At 47.8% G+C, this 16,067-nt stretch overlaps 2 protein-coding genes across 2 annotated transcripts; one reads left to right on the top strand and one right to left on the bottom strand.

Annotated features, from left to right (window-relative positions):
• Window positions 1-99: 99 nt before the first annotated feature.
• Window positions 100-2,981, bottom strand: TMT1B (thiol methyltransferase 1B). Its single transcript, XM_067696878.1, has 2 exons — window positions 1,841-2,981; window positions 100-588 (listed from the first exon to the last, which is right to left on the bottom strand). The coding sequence occupies exons 1-2, from the start codon at window positions 2,336-2,338 to the stop codon at window positions 352-354; spliced, it is 735 nt and encodes a 244-aa protein (XP_067552979.1). The 5' UTR covers window positions 2,339-2,981; the 3' UTR covers window positions 100-351.
• A 7,495-nt stretch (window positions 2,982-10,476) lies between these two features.
• On the top strand, window positions 10,477-13,858 carry OR10P1 (olfactory receptor family 10 subfamily P member 1). The gene is given in 6 exon segments (XM_067698700.1): window positions 10,477-10,566; window positions 12,992-13,056; window positions 13,058-13,094; window positions 13,097-13,327; window positions 13,329-13,809; window positions 13,812-13,858. Coding segments are annotated over 6 exon segments (951 nt in total).
• The last annotated feature ends 2,209 nt before the right edge of the window (window positions 13,859-16,067 follow it).

Below are 16,067 nucleotides of genomic sequence, written 5' to 3'. Positions count from 1 at the left end.
CAGAGAGGACTGGTTCTCTCTGCATCCCCACAGCCCAGGACAAAGGTGGTGGTTGGAGGGAGCGCAGGGCGCCTGGCAGGGATACTGGTGACTTTTGTGACCAGGTCCTGGGGGCACGTGGGTGTGGTCTCAGAAGTGGGGGGAACGCGGGGAAGGGACGGGGAGCTGTCCTAGGGGTAGTGGGCAAAAACTGGGAGACCCAGTCGAGGAATTTGCAGTTAGGGATATGACAGGGTGTAACTGTTTCCGCCCCGTAGTCAGGGTGGGAATAGAGCTTTCTCACTGCACAAGGAAGGGTTGAAGTTAGAGAAGGAGAGGGGCTCCCCGCGGAGAGGTGGGAGAAGGAGGGGCTTATTTCACCGCCTTTCCCATGATATGGGGCCCAACAGGTAACCACTTGATGGGAGGGGGTTGTCGTTCCATTTGGAGTTCAGAGAACTGGGCATTCTCCAGATCTTTCCAGGTCTCTCTGGTGAGGCAGCAGCCGTCCCCAATGTGTTTCCAGGTGGGCTCTAAAACCTGCTGCCACAGGAAGGCCCAGCTTCCACGCGGCTCAGCCACGTGCTCCCAGAAAAAAAACATTCCTCCCTGGGAGAGAAGAGAGAGCGTCACTTACCTGCTCCATTCCGCAACCTTCCTCTACTCTCACCTCCATCCCGCTGACCAAGCCTGGTCAGAACCTCTTGGTGGAGTGGGAGGTGCTGGCCTGCGAGTTTAGGGAGACCGTCCGGCTCTGTGACCTTCTCTGCATCCCCCGGCTCTTACCCCCCAACTCAAAGTGAGTGTGAAGAGCCTCCTGTGACCTAGGGGCCATGACCGGTGAGAGATTTTTAAACAATGACCCGAAGGCCAGCGTAGCCGAGGGCAGACAGATGGGGAGGTGGGGAACCAGGAGCAGAGATCTCGTTGGATACAGAGATGCTCGCGCTGAGCCCTCTCCAGAGACCAAGACGCCTGCATCCTGGACATCTCAGCCAGCATCCCACGGAAGGGTGCACTGGGCTCCTGAGTGAGCTGGGGTTCCTCCAGCTCTTCCCTCCTCACTGTACCCTCCCTAGGTGATCTCATGCACCCAAAACAAAAAAACCAACCAAAAGTTACAAGTAACTCTTAACGTTAATGAATTTAAACCTTCCAGAAAGCATGAATCTAAAAGGAAATGTCCAACAGGTGATACAAGCCAGATATGCTACGGCCTTTCCTGTTTCGGTCTCAAATTCCAACGCGCTTGGAATTTACCAGCTACAAGCTGATGACGTCCAAACCTAAATCTCCAGCTACGTCTTTTTCTGACCTCCAGATCTGGACTTAAAGTGCCTCTGGGTTTTCTGCCCGGCTGTCTCCATGGGACCACAGACCTAACAAGTCCCAAACAGGCTTCTTCTGTCCTGCAAATGGTACTTCTCTCTACCCTCCCTCACTCCCTCCACCAGTCGCTCATGCCAGAAACCTGGAAATCATCCTAAACTCCTTTCTGTCCACACCCAGTTCCAAACTTTAAGGATTCCACTACCCCAATACCTCTACTTAGAACACTCTTTTGTTTCCGCCACTCCCTCCACCCCCTGCTTAACCCCTCAGATCTCAGTTTAAACACCACATCCCTAGGTGTCCTTCACCCCTCTTTCCCCCTTTGTTAGGCGAATCACCTGTGTGATTCCACAGCACCCTGTCCTGCCCCATCCAGGCCCTGGTCATATCTCCTGTTCACCAGCAGGTGGCGGTGGGTGGGTGTCTAATGCACTAGTGTCTGAGATTCCCCATCCTGGGTGCCCTGGACACCAGGGTGGCTGATGCTACGTTTGTTGCCCCGTGCCCATACACTTCCCATTCTGCTCACCGGCCTCAGTACTCTCCGAACTTCCTGCAGGACCCTCTTTGGGCTCTGCACCGAGCACAGCACCAAGGTGCTGACCACCACGTCCATGGAGCCACTGGCCAGCTGTTTCATGTCCTCTCCGAAAGCCACCACAAACCGTTCATATTCAAGATGCCTATTCTTGGCCATACTCTTTGTCAGGAACTTCTCAAAGTGAGGGTTCGGGTCCAGGCAGGTGATCCTGCAGCCACATGGGTAGAACTGGAAGTTGGCGCCAGTGCCACAGCCCAGCTCCAGCAGGGCCACCTTCCCCGAGGCTCCTGCCAGCCCCTTTATCTGGCTGAAGAGCTCCTGTTTCTTGCTGTCCATCTTGCGGTTGCACTTGACTGTCAGCATGGCCATCAGGTAGGGGAAATAGGTCTTGCACAGGGGCTCCCAGAAACCCAGCAGAGCCATGAGGTGCAGGGGCAGGGTCAGGATTAGCACCAGCAGCTGCAGGAGTCGGACCAGGGTGTCCATGGTAGCCTGGCTCTGAGTGGAGCTTCCCTTGGGTGGCTGGCCTGTCTCTCTGCTCCGCCGCTGCAGACTCGAGTCTCCTTTCGCCCAGTGATAGGACTTTGTTCCCTGTCTCCTACTTGGCCGTTTCCTCTTTGCCGGGGAGGAGTTGATGTATGAAATCTCTCCAGAGGGCGTCGGTCCCAAAATCCCGTAGGCTCTTCAACCAATTTTATTACGTGGGGGCGAAGAAACAGGTGGTGCCGGTGTGTCCTGAGTTCTGGAACGCTGTGCCCAGTTGAAGAGGCTGGTGTGTGCTGATCATCTCAGAGGGACGCGGGAAGGGGGAGGGGAGCTACGTCTCAGATCACAGCTTCATGGGGGCCAAATGCCCCGGCAGAGCAGACTCCTGCGGCACGTCCCGGCCTCATTCCGGGCTCAGGTTCTGCTCAGTTTATGCGAGTTGGAAATTCTGGTTGGGTGCCCCTGGAACACCCCCAGGGCTTTGTAAACTGTAACATGCCTCTGCCCCAGATAGAAGCCAAACACAGAGAAGGATGTGTCAACCCCAGGGGGGCGGTCACAAAACTTCTCTGCTGGGCAGCTGCACAGGGGCTGCCCTAGCTCCAGCAGCGCCGTGTGGAGACACTTTCCTGAAATAGCTCATCCCTGCCTGACTCAGGAATTGTCCCAGACCTTATCCCTCAGCCCCGCGCTGGCCGGGGCACAGTGGGTTTGACCGGCAGGACAGAGGCAGTGGACTTGGACAGAGCAGCCGCCCCAACCGGGGACTTTGTTTAAAGTCGTCCTCCCCCAGAGGCCACCAATGACCCTGGGAAATGCTCCTCGTGAGACTTGAGGCTATTGGACGTTCCCTCTTGTAGAGTGCCCATGCGTAGTGGCTGAAGGAAGTTTTGTTTAGAGAAAAGAAAATCAACATTCGTTTTATTGTTGAGTGGTATTCCATTTTACCATAAATTATTTATCCATCCAGCTGTTGACGGACATTTGGATTGTGTCCAGTTTTTGTCTATTACAAATAGAACTGCTATGAACGTTTATGTCCATGTCTTTGTGTGGATATATGCTTATATTTCCTCTGTGTAAATACCTGCATGTGGAATGGCTATTCATTTATTTAAAATGTGTAATTATTCTTTTGTTTTGGTGGTATCATTTAATTTTTTCTTCTTCTTCTTTTTTTTTGGTTGTAGTAAACTGCACATAACAAAACTTACCATCTTCACCATTTTAATTGTACAATTCAGTGGTATTAAATATATTAACACTGTTGTGGACCCATCACCGCCATCCACCCCCATAATTCTTTTTTTTTTTTTTTTTGCGGTACGCGGGCCTCTCACTGCTGTGGCCTCTCCCGTTGCGGAGCACAGGCTCCGGACGCCCAGGCTCAGCGGCCGTGGCTCACGGGCCTAGCTGCTCCGCGCCATGTGGGATCTTCCCGGACCGGGGCACGAACCTGTGTCCCCTGAATCGGCAGGCGGACTCTCAACCACTGCGCCACCAGGGAAGCCCGACATGACAATGTTAAAGAAGTAACACTCTGTAAACAATGATATGCTATATAAAAAGCACTGAACTGTGAGTCAGAAATTCCGCACTTAGTTCCCATTCTACCATTTGCAAGCTAAGTAGCCTGTCATTTATCTGAGCCTTAGTTTCTTCCTTTGTTCCAAGGGAAAAATACGTTGTGCCTACCTCTCAGATGAGGCTCAAATGAAATAATGCAGGTGAGAGTGCTTTGTAAACCGCTTGCATCATTCAGAGCTAAGATATCACTGTATGGTTATTATTATTTTGCCTAGTAAACATCAAGATGTGGAAGATCAGAGTAAAGCTTCAATCAAAGCCAGATAGCTGCTTTTACTGAGCTCTCCTTTTTTCTTCTCTCAGGGAAGAGTGTTGTGGATGGGAACTTGAAGTTTGCACCTGACCTAGGAGGGGGTGTGTGACCTAGCAGAGCTAATGCAGGCTTGGGAAGAAGTCATGTGTTCCCTAGCATAGGTTGTCATTTTGTAAGGAATAGAATCCAAATCTTAACGTGAGGGGCAATATATATATATATATATTTTTTTGTGGTACGTGGGCCTCTCACTGTTGCGGCCTCTCCCGTTGCGGAGCACAGGCTCCGGACGCGCAGGCTCAGTGGCCATGGCTCACAGGCCTACCCGGACCGGGGCACGAACCCGTGTCCCCTGCATCGGCAGGCGGAGTCTCAATCACTGCGCCACCAGGGAAGCCCGCAATATATTCTTAATGTGAAACCAGATTTTACTGGCTAGAGAAAAATTAATCCTTGCTATAGTGAGGTGTGCTTGCTTTTTAGATAACTTGTGAGGAAACTGGCTACCGCACGCAAACCTACTCCATTCATGCAATCAGAGAGCTCCTCCCCACTTTGGATCTGGTAAAATCTGGACAGAGGAGAGCTTCTATCAACACTTGGCTAAAATCTGAAGCTTGAACATGGTTTGAGAAAGAGGAAGAAGAAACCTTTTTCTTCTTAAGTCCTGGGTCTTTAAGGACTCCTTTGCTGTGTGATACAGGGATGAGTTAAATAAAGCTGCCGTCTAGTCCTTTTATTCTGGACTGCTCTGTCCAGAGTTCCCTGGCCAGACAGGAAAGAAATGGTGTAAATATCCATTATAGCACTGGGAGTGATTTTTTTTTTCACTTGGGGAAGCCTGGAGAGGCAGAAGGATGCTGCCAGGGGCTGAGATATGGCCGTGGATGGAGGGGATGAACTTCTCCCCACCTCCTTGGGTTTGCTGCGAGGAGGCATCACTTTGACCTACTACAGGTGCTCTCCTGGTAAGAGAGAACTGGAGGTTGACTTATCTGAATTCTCACTCCCTACCTCCCATGGGGAGCAGAGAAATTCCCACAGGGACAGAAAGGAAGGCTCTTGTTATCACGCAGGGAACCAGGAGAGCTTTTTGGCCTGGGCCTTGTATTCCTGGAGGCCCTCAAGTATAGATTTTGCTATTATTGCCAAGTAAGGTCACATTGTCTTTGCATTTATTGATTGTATTAGAAGTTTTGGTTGGTTAAAAATAAACATAAAAAATAGACCAATGTTTTATATATACACTTACACTACCAAATGTAAAGTAGATAGCTAGTGGGAAGCAGCCGCATAGCACAGGGAGATCAGCTCGGTGCTTTGTGTCCACCTAGAGGGGTGGGATAGGGAGGGTGGGAGGGAGGGAGACGCAAGAGGGAGGAGATATGGGGATATATGTATACGTATAGCTGATTCACTTTGCTATACAGCAGCAACTAACACAACATTGCAAAGCAATTATCCTCCAATAAAGATGTTAAAAAAATACCAATGTTTTAGTAACTCTGTTCTGGCACTCATTCATTTTCTAATATACCCACAGTCTGAAAAATGGAAGAACACTAGCCCTCTCTCACTCTTGGGGTGACCTCGCCTGCCACATGCAGATTGTAGATAGGATGTTAAATCAGTTATGACAGTTGTAGAAAGTTAACTCATGGTTTCGTATGTTCTGAAACAGTGCAGAAACTGCATTTCCCCTTTCAAGAAAGGCACTAAAAACAATGGAAAACCGTGAGTGCCAGTCTTATGGACCAACTTATTAATATCACAGAAAGCTGTGACCTCACTCCACACCCAAGCAACTCCAGTCCTGCCGGGCTCCTGAAGCACTCCCCAAAGAGCAGAACCCCAGAGAACTGTCACTGTTTGACCTTTCTGGAAGATCCCTGGAAAAGCCCCACTCACAGGCCTTGTCTTTATCTGGTCAGTGAGGAAAGCCCTATCATCAGGGCATTGGTCAAATAATCAGTGACAATATTTTAAGATTGAAGCTGCCCAGTGTGGATGGACCTAGAGACTATCATACTAAGTGAAGTCAGACAGAGAAAGGCAAATATCATATGATATCACTTATGTGTGGTATCTAAAAAATGAGTATAAATAAATACATCTTCCTTTTAAAACAACAACAACAACACAACATAGAGCTCATACCAACAATTCCATTCCTAGGTATATACCAAAGAGAACTGAAAACATATCCACTCAAAAATTTGTACGTGGGCTTCCCTGCTGGCACAGTGGTTAAGAATCCACCTGCCAATGCAGGGGACACGGGTTCAAGCCCTGGTCCGAGAAGATCCCACATGCTTTGGAGTAACTAAGCCCGCGAGCCACAACTACTGGGCCCAAGCGCCACAACTACTGAAGCCCACGCGCCTAGAGCGCCATGCTCTGCAACAAGAGCAGCCACCACAATGAGAAGCCCATGCATGGAAGAGTAGGCCCTGCTTGTTGCAGCTAGAGAAAGCCTGCGCACAGCAACGAAGACCCAACGCAGCCAAAAATAAATCAATAAAATAAATAAATTTTAAAAAAATGTGTACGTGTGGGAACTATACTCAATATTTTGTAATAACCTATAAGGGAAAAGAATCTGAAAAAAAAGATATATATGTATGTATAACTGAATCACTTTGCTGTACACCTGAAACTAACACAACGTAAATCAACTATAATTCAAAAAAAAAATTGTGAGGGTTTGTTGCAGAGTTATTCATAGTAGCCCCAAAGTGTAAACAACCAAAGTGCCCTTAAACTGATGTGTGGATAAATAAAATATGATATATCCATACAATGGAATATTATTTGGCAATAAAAAGAATATAAACTGATACATGCTACAACATGGATGAAACTTGGAAACGTTACGCTAAGTGAAAGAGGCCTGATACAAAACTCCACATGTTGCATGATTCTATTTATATGAAATATCCAGAAGAAGCAAATCCATTCGAGAGACACTGGGGGAGGGATGAATGGGAAGTGACCGCTAAGGGGTACAGAGTAACTTTTTGAAGTGATGAAAATGTTCTAAAATTAGGTAGTGGTGGTGGTTACACAGCCCTGTGAATATACTAAAACCCACTGAATTGTGCACTTTATATTTTTTAAACTATATATTTTAAAATTATTTATTTATTTGGCTGTGCCATGCAGCATGCAGGATCTTAGTTCCCTGACTAGGGACTGAACCCGGGCCCCAGCAGTGAAAGCGCTGAGTCCTAACCACTGGACCACCAGGGAATTCCCAAGAATTGCGTACTTTAAATGAGTGGATTTTGTATTACGTAAATAAGCACTCAATAAAGCTGTAAAAAATAATAAAAATAAAACCAGGTTCCTTTTGTCTCTCCACATTAAAAAGAAAATAGAAGCAATGATTTCTACCCTTGGGTCAGTAGTTCTCAACTGGGGGCGGTCAGACTAGGTCTGGAGACACTTTGTCACAACTGGGGAAAAGGGTGTTACTGGCATCTAGTGGACAGAGGCCAAGGGTGCTGCTAGCCATCCTACAAGGCAAGAACAGCCCCTCACAAGCAAGAATGACCTGGCCGCAAATGTCAATCATACCAAGATTGAGAAATCCTGCCCTAGATCAAAGTCCATGAGGACAGAGCTGGGTACATGGTGCACCCGGTCCCTCCCACAGCTGCCAAAGTCCTTTGGTGCAACGGCATCGCCTGTGTTGAGAGCAGTTGTTAGAATCCATCCCAAGAAACTCCCTTTTAAAGCAATGGTAAGGACGTGAACCACAATCATCTCTCTAGGGGTGTCCTTGGGAGAGCCTTCTGTCTGGTCTTAGCTCCAAGAACAGTTATACTGCCCTGAGTAGTCTATCTCTGTTTTATCTCATGGACACTGTGAACTCTGGAACTGACTGCACTTTCCTTTCTGGGTTGGCTGCTAAACAGTTTTGAGCCAAACTTGTGGCCCAACCTTAGGAAGGGCATAGGTCTTATATTTTGCATTTTAAAGTTTCATTCTTGGCTCTATTTTATATTCCTAACTTTTTCTTTTTTAAAAATTTATTTTCTTTCTCTTTATTTCCTTTGCTCCTACTTTCCCCCTTTTTTTTGGTTTGTTTGTTATGTCTTTGTAAGCTATTTATGCTGGGCAACAAGAAACGAAACACCAAATCAACAAATATAAACAGCGAGTCTCCCCTTAGCTCTGGGATGGAAGTTCATAGGGCAGAGTGGTGGGTAGGTTACAGACGCATCGTGAGGACCGTGGGCAGGGGCCAATGACCTCCCCAAAGGATGCCCTCGTTCTTGCTCCAGAAGCCTGGCTGGATGCTGAGGGGGCAGGATGTGAGAAAGTAGGGGGATTCTTAGAGGAGGTCAGCTGTTCCTGGGTTGCCGTGTAAGACACTGTGGCCTCTTGATGTTGGAAGGAGCTGGGCTTTCAGAGGACAAGTCACAGATGTGGGGACAGAGCTGGTAAGGGAGGGATTCCCAGCTGGGCAGGACTGGGTAGTGTATTAGAGTGTCTTGGACTGGGAGCCAGAGATTTGGCTTCTAGGTTTCAAGTCCCAGCTCCACCCTCGTTGGCCAAGTGACTTTGCAGTCACGTCGTAGCTCCTTAGTTTTCTGTTTTTACTAAAACATGGTAGTAATACCTGCTAGGCCTGTCTCTACGGTTGATTCGAGGACCAAATGAGATCATGAAATTGCTGAATTGCTCTATTCATTGCTAGGCTGCAAACTTTTTCTTTTTATTTATTTATAAAAATTGAAGTATAGTTGATTTACAGTATCATGTTAGCTTCAGGTGTACAGCACAGTGATTCAGTTACACACACACACATATGTAACTGAGTATATATATATATATATATTCTTTTTTTTAATATATATATTCTTTTTCAGATTCTCTTCTCTTATAGGTTATTACAAAATATTGGGTATAGTTCCCTGTGTTCTTCTTTCTTCTTTTTTTTTTTTTTAACGTTGAGGGACAAAATTAATTGTTCAGTTATTGTGGCTGTGATTACCATTGTACTTGTGGAGATGTTCTCATTTGAGGTCATTACTGCTGCCAAGGCTCTGGGGTCTGCGGGGCTGGTGGGCAGACCTGAGGGAGACCTGGCTGACCCCGAGGAATTAGTTAAAACTTACACAGCAACCCAGAGGAGAAAGTATTTGTTAATCATTAAGTTACATGTGGATGTACGTAAAACGCTCCTTAGACTTTCAGAGCTAAAAGGATCTCAGGGGGTTGGAGAGCCAGTCTCCTGCCCCAAGCTCACTCTCTCAGGAGCTCTTAGCACCTGTGAGATCTTCACTTACCCATTTTCCCCACGAAGTGAAAGCTCAGCCCCGGAGAGTCAGGAAGCTCTGGGGTTCAGGATACATGGATTTCCTAGACTTACGTGTGTCTTTGTGATCTCTAGGCTGGAGGCCACTATAGTTCTAGTTCCCTGGGTCTAACCTGATGTTTTCAGCTGCAACTTGAGACCTGTTTCATCTTCTAATCTTTGTGGGCTTGGCTGACAGCCACGGATCCCGTTTCTCTTTTTATTATTCTTCAGTTCTTTTTCCCTCTCCTTGGCTCCCCTCATGTCCACCCACCAACCCACACCCCAGATCCTGCAGCCAACCAATTTCTATTTTCATCTGAATAAAAATGTTGTTATGAGAAAGGTCACAGGACACGATGAAGAAAACCCGCTCCTTGCCCTAGAGGCTGGGAGCGGAGGGCCTCCTGAAGCTCCTCTCTACTCAAACTAGTAACTTTCAAGGTACTTTTCCTTCAACCTTGGTATCCTTTGGGTAGCTTCTTTTTCGGTTTTGAAATTTTATTGTCTTCCCAGACCAGGGTGGAAATGGACATGGCGAACTCACCTTCTCCCTCTCCCGATTCATGTGACACAAGGCTGAGTTTTATTATATACCAGACACTGTGCTAAGTGCTTTTCATACATTATGTTATTTAATTCCTACAACAACCCTATGACGTAGGAATTATCTTTGTTTTACAGATGAGAAAACCGAGTCTCTGAGAGGTCAGAGTCACACAGCTTGGTGGTGAAACCAGGAGTCTAACCTGGAGAGTGATCAGTGATAGGCAGCTGAGGTAGAAAGGGCATTGGACTTGGGGTCAGAGGCTTGGGTTTGGGTCCTGGCTCGGTTACTGACTAAAGGGACTTGGGCAAGTCACACCTATCACATGTCCCGGCCTCAGCCTTCTCATCTGCAAAGAGATAATAATAACACCTGGTTCACTAGGCAGATGATGGGATTTAACTGAAGTGATTATTCAACTAGGGCTAGACTCAGCAGATGCTCGGGCAATGTCCACTGTAGCAGAGCTGCACACGTGTGGCAGGCAGCCCCCGCAGCTGGCCCCCAGCCACTCTACCTCCTGGAGCTCAGGCTCTCATGTAATCCCCTGCCCTTGAGTAAACGGACACACCAGGTCCTTGACACGTTGGGGCTCACAACGTGGCAGATGCCTTTCCTCTGAGCGAGCGAGGGAGCGTGAGAGAGTGATCAAGATCACAGGCACGGTCTTTTGTAACCTGCACATTTTGGGGCTAAAATTAGGGACTTACTTCTAACTGATTGTGCACAGCAAAAGTAATAGACTGTTGGGCTTCCCTGGTGGTCCAGTGGTTAAGACTCCACGCTTCCACTGCAGGAGGCTTGGGTTCGATCTCTGGGTGGGGAAGTTCCACCTGTCGCAAGGTGCGGCCAAAAAAAAAAAAAAAAAGTAATGGGCTGCCACTTTTGAGATTGGGTTACAAAAAGCCTCTGACTTCCATCTTGCTGGCTCACGCTCTCTCACTCTCTCCCTCGCTCACTCCCTCGGAGGGAAGGTAGCTGTGCCATGGTATAAGCTGGAACTGATGGCAAGGAATGGGTGTCCCCAGCCAGTGAGTGCCTGAGACCTGACAGCAGCCCCAGGAGTGAGCCTTGGAAGCAGCCCCTCTCCCAGGGGAGCCTTGGGATAAGGGCATCCTGGTTGCCATCTTGACCGCAGTCTTATGAGAGCCACAGGCACCCAGCTAAGTCACACTCGGATTTTTTTTTTTTAATGTTTTTACTTTACAGTTGTCAACCTTCAGATATTTTAAAAAATTTTTATTTATTTGTTTATTTGGCTGCTGTTGGGTCTTCGTTGCTGCACGCAGGCTTTCTCTGGTTGCAGCAAGCAGGGGCTACTCTTTGTTGCAGTGCTCAGGCTTCTCATTGTGGTGGCTTCTCTTGTTGTGGAGCATGGGCTCTAGACACGTGGGCTTCAGTAGTTGCAGCACGCAGGCTCAGTAGTTGTGGCTCATGGGCTCTAGAGCACAGGCTCAGTAGTTGTGGCACACGGGCTTAGTTGCTCCATGGCATGTGGGATCTTCCCAGACCAGGGCTCGAACCCGTGTCCCCTGCATTGGCGGGCGGATTCTCAGCCACTGTGCCACCAGGGAAGCCCCCCACATTCGGAATTTTGACTCAGAAACATTGAGTTTATAAATGCTTGTTGTTTCAAGTTACTAAGTTTTGAAATGATACAGCATGGAAGGCTGTGGAGGGGATGTGGTTTTTCTGGGAGAAGCAGAGGAGACTTCTTAGAGGGTGTGTGTCTGTGCTTGGCCTGGAAAGGTGGGCAGGACGCAAACTTGAGGAGAAGAGGAGAAAGGTTCTCAGGCAGGGGAATGGCAAGCAGGTGCATTCCAGGAATGTGAGATCTGGTCTGGCGGAAATCACCTCACCTACCTATGGACCTGATGGAAACATCCTACCTGAGGCGAGAATGGGCTCTTCCCTGTCAGGCGTGCTCGGCTCCGCCCTTAATTCACTGAATGATCCAGGATGAACCAGATGAGCTTTTCCAGATCTCAGCTTCCTCCTCTGTAGACTGGAGTCTGGACAAGTAGATCTTTCAAGTCCCCTTCCTTTTACCATCTCCTCACCCACAGCTCAGAGAGAGGGGATGACCTGGAACGTGGCTACTCAGAGATTCACCACACGGGGGAGATGTGATATTATTTTGAATACCTCCAGAGTTACACTGCTCTTCCGGAAAAAAGTCTGCCTTTTTGGGTCCATTGCCCGGACTCTCTACCACCTCCTTCCTGTTTTTTATTTATAACTATTTTATTATTTTATTTTATTCAAATACTATCTTTTATTTCACTTAAAAATTTTAAAGTGGTAGAGCAAAAATACCTAAGGCAGCCAGGACTTTGGTGTTAAATGAGGTTTAAAAGAAGTTCTTTTTTTTTTTTTTTTTTTCCGGTACATGGGCCTCTCACTGTTGTGGCCTCTCCCGTTGCAGAGCACAGGCTCCGGACGCGCAGGCTCAGCGGCCATGGCTCACGGGCCCAGCCGCTCCGCAGCATGTGGGATCTTCCCGGACCGGGGCACGAACCCGTGTCCCCTGCATTGGCAGGCGGACTCTCAACCACTGAGCCACCAATCTACCTAAAATCTAGTTTCTGAGAACGAAGCAATGCATTCTGTGGTTAAGATTGATTGCAGAAATTTTACTTCAAGCAAGAGAACTTAAAATTTTACAGAACTTTACAGGAACTTGTAGAAATGCTCAAATCGTAAACCTGGAAACAACCTAAGTGCTCTTCTCATAGCCTTTCTATGACGCATATGTCTGAAAAATGTGCACTGACAATCGGAAACATTCGCTATTCACCGAATTGCAAAATTAAACTACTGATAAAAACATTTCCAAAGGCACAAGTAGGCATAATTGGTTGAAAGTAAATCAGAAATTTAAAAATACCAAAATATGTTAAAACAAATTCCATCTTTTTCTTTTCATGTTTCATATATGATTTTTTCTTATTGTGTGATCAACAGATCAAAAACACATGTTTGGGGGTGCTTCTGGTCTACCGGGTCACCCTGCTGGGCAACTCGCTGATCCCTCCTCACCCTGGCAGACGCTGCCCTGCACTCACCCATATGCACTTCTTCCTGCGCCACTTCTCTGTGGCGGGGCTCCTCTACACCAAGACCATCGTGCCCAGGATGCTGGCCGACCTCCTCTCCTCCGTCCCCGCCATCCCGCCCACCGGCTGCTTCACCCAGCTGTACTTCTCGCTCCCTGTCATCGCTGAACGCGGCCTGCTCACGGCCATGGCCAGTGACCGCTATGCTGCCGTCTGCCGGCAGCTGCATCACTCCACCCTGATGGGGCCAGGGAGTGTGTGTGCGCATGGTGGGCACCTCCTACCACATGGGCATCATCACCGGCACCACTCACTCCATCTTCATCTTCACTTTGCCTTTCCCTGGTACCAACACCATCCATCACTTCCTGTGTGACATCCTGCCTGTGCTGAGGCTGGCCAGCTTGAGCACCTTGTGGGGTGAAGTGGGCAATCTTGCCCTCACGATAGCCTTTATCCTGACCCCCTTCTCATTGACTGTAGCCTCCTATGCCTGTATTCTTAGCATCATCCTTGGGGTCGCGACATCCCAGGGACGTTGAAGAATCTTCTCTACCTGTTCCTCCCACCTACTTGCAATCATGCTCTTTTTTGGGATGGGAACTGTTGCCTACATGAGGCCATGGGCAGGCTCCTCCCAGGACGGGGACCAGATCCTTGCCGTCTTCTACACAGCTGTCACTCCCATGTTCAACCCTTTGGTCTACACTCTGAGAAACAAGGAGGTCACGGGGCAATGAGGCAGCTCGTGAAGAGATATGTCTGGAGCCCTTGACCCCCTCAAGTTCTTGGAGATAAGGGCCTGATCCTTGGAGATTTTCAAGGAGGAGGGCTCAGCTGGAGTCCCTGCTCTGGGTGGTGTGGGTGCCAGCTCGAGGGCCCAGGGCTCTGACCTGCTGCTCAGAGCTTGGCTTCTGGGGCCTGTTCTTACGGCCTTGACCTGACTTGTTTGTAGGTACAAAGCTGGAGAGACATGCACTCGGGGGAGGTTGAGGAGGTGCCCGTTTTGTGCGATGATTGAGCAATTCTGGTCTTTCATGAGGTTCAGGGCGCCTTCCTGGGCTACGATTCCTGTAGACAGTGTTTCTCCCCCTTCTCCCAGACTCCTCACTGGAAGCCTTTCTCTTTCCCATCAGTCACCTCCGCTACCACATGAGCTCCTTTACTTCAGGTGCGAGGTCTGACCTGGGGTAGGAACAGGGCAGGGAATAGTTGACCTGGCTTTGGTGGTTCAGGTGCCGAGTCTTGCTTGGTGTTGCTTTAGGTCTGGAAGCATCTGTCTCGTTACTTTGTTGTGACTTACAGGTTCTCTCCCGGGATCCCGGAGATGTTGATATTCTCTACTTAGCTTCTTTCTCACCCATGGACTGACTTCCTCTTCACCTCCTCTGATCCTAGGGTAGAAATGCACATACATCTCTAGACTCTGACTCTGATCAGAAGGTCTGGTCTGGCTCCTGGACTCCCACGATGATGCTTTTGTTTCTTGTAAACTGTCCACTATTTGTGCTTGAAGCCACCTTAATTTGCCTGCCGGGAGGATCTAACACCATTTTACTTTTCTTGGGCAGCCCATTCTTGCTTGTTTATAAACTCTCCTTTAGCACTAAGCTGCAAGAGGGACAGTGTAATATAAGCAGGAAAATCACTCTCAAGGCACAGTACATGAGGGCCTTTAAAATAGCACTGATTTTCATTTACAAAAGTAACACTGTTAATTGCAGGGAATTTTGCGTCCAGAAGAAAAGACAGTAACTATTAATACTTCGGTGTTAATAATGCCCTTGGGAAATTATTGTGGTCTGGTTTCCCTCTGTATATGTATATATGCGTATTTTTAAAAATTAAAAAAATGGGATTATATTGTGTGAATTGCTCACGACTTTTGTTTTCCACTTTATCAAAATATATTGTAACGTTTTACCATATAAATAGGCTTCTAAAGCATTATTTTAATATCTATATAGTTGGATACTAAAATTTAGAGCAATCTTCTATTATTGGAATTAAATATTTTTGTTATTGCTTTTGCTAAGATAGATATCACTGCAGTTATATCTTTGTATACTTATGCTTTTCAGAGCACAAACTTCTAGAAATGGAATTGCTGAGTCAAAACATATGCACAATTTCAGAGCTTTTGAAACATACTGCCAAATTGCCGTCCAAAAGAATTTTTGTTGCTTTGCCGTCCAGTTGAGGGCAGTCCAATTTTCAGGGCAAGGAAATGGACTAAGGGTCAGGAAGGGTTAGATAGCCCGGGGAAGAACAGGGTGGGGAAGGAATGGATGTCTAGGATCTTGTAATGCAGAAAAGACCTGATGAGAAGGACATGAACTCACTTCCCCTCAGTCTACCAAGGACTGGCTGAGACACACTTGGACTGAGAGTGCAACACGAGGCATCAAAGCTAGACTCAAGGAATGACTTCCTGATAGAGTTGGTATCTGAACAAGACAAGGGGAGAGAATTTTTCCTCATGTTCTGAGCTAAGGGTGGAGGCAAGAGGAGGAGGATGTGTTGAAATTGGACGGGCTCAGCCCTAAGTGGCTTTGTGCTTCTTTCACCTGAGGTGGTGACCATCAGCTCTGGAGGCTGAGGTCCCCTATTTTCAGGAACCCCATACAGAGTTGCCAAAACAATACTGGATGTTCTGTTAAATTTGAATTTCGGATGAACAACAAGTAATTTTGTTTGTTTGTTTGTGTGTTTTTTTGTTTGTTTTTTTTTCTCGGTACGTGGGCCTCTCACCGCTGCGGCCCCTCCCGTTGCGGAGCACAGGCTCCGGACGTGCAGGCTCAGTGGCCATGGCTCACGGGCCCAGCCGCTCCGTGGCACGTGGGATCTTCCCGGACCGGGGCACGAAACCGCGTCCCCTGCATTGGCAGGCGGACTCTCAACCACTGCGCCACCAGGGAAGCCCAACAACAAGTAATTTTTTGGTATACGTGTGTTCTGTGAAATATTTGGCCAGAAGGATTTTT

This window comes from Pseudorca crassidens, chromosome 11 (genome assembly GCF_039906515.1).
Source record: "Pseudorca crassidens isolate mPseCra1 chromosome 11, mPseCra1.hap1, whole genome shotgun sequence".
Taxonomy (NCBI): domain Eukaryota; kingdom Metazoa; phylum Chordata; class Mammalia; order Artiodactyla; family Delphinidae; genus Pseudorca; species Pseudorca crassidens.
This window is presented reverse-complemented; position numbering and strand designations above follow the sequence as displayed.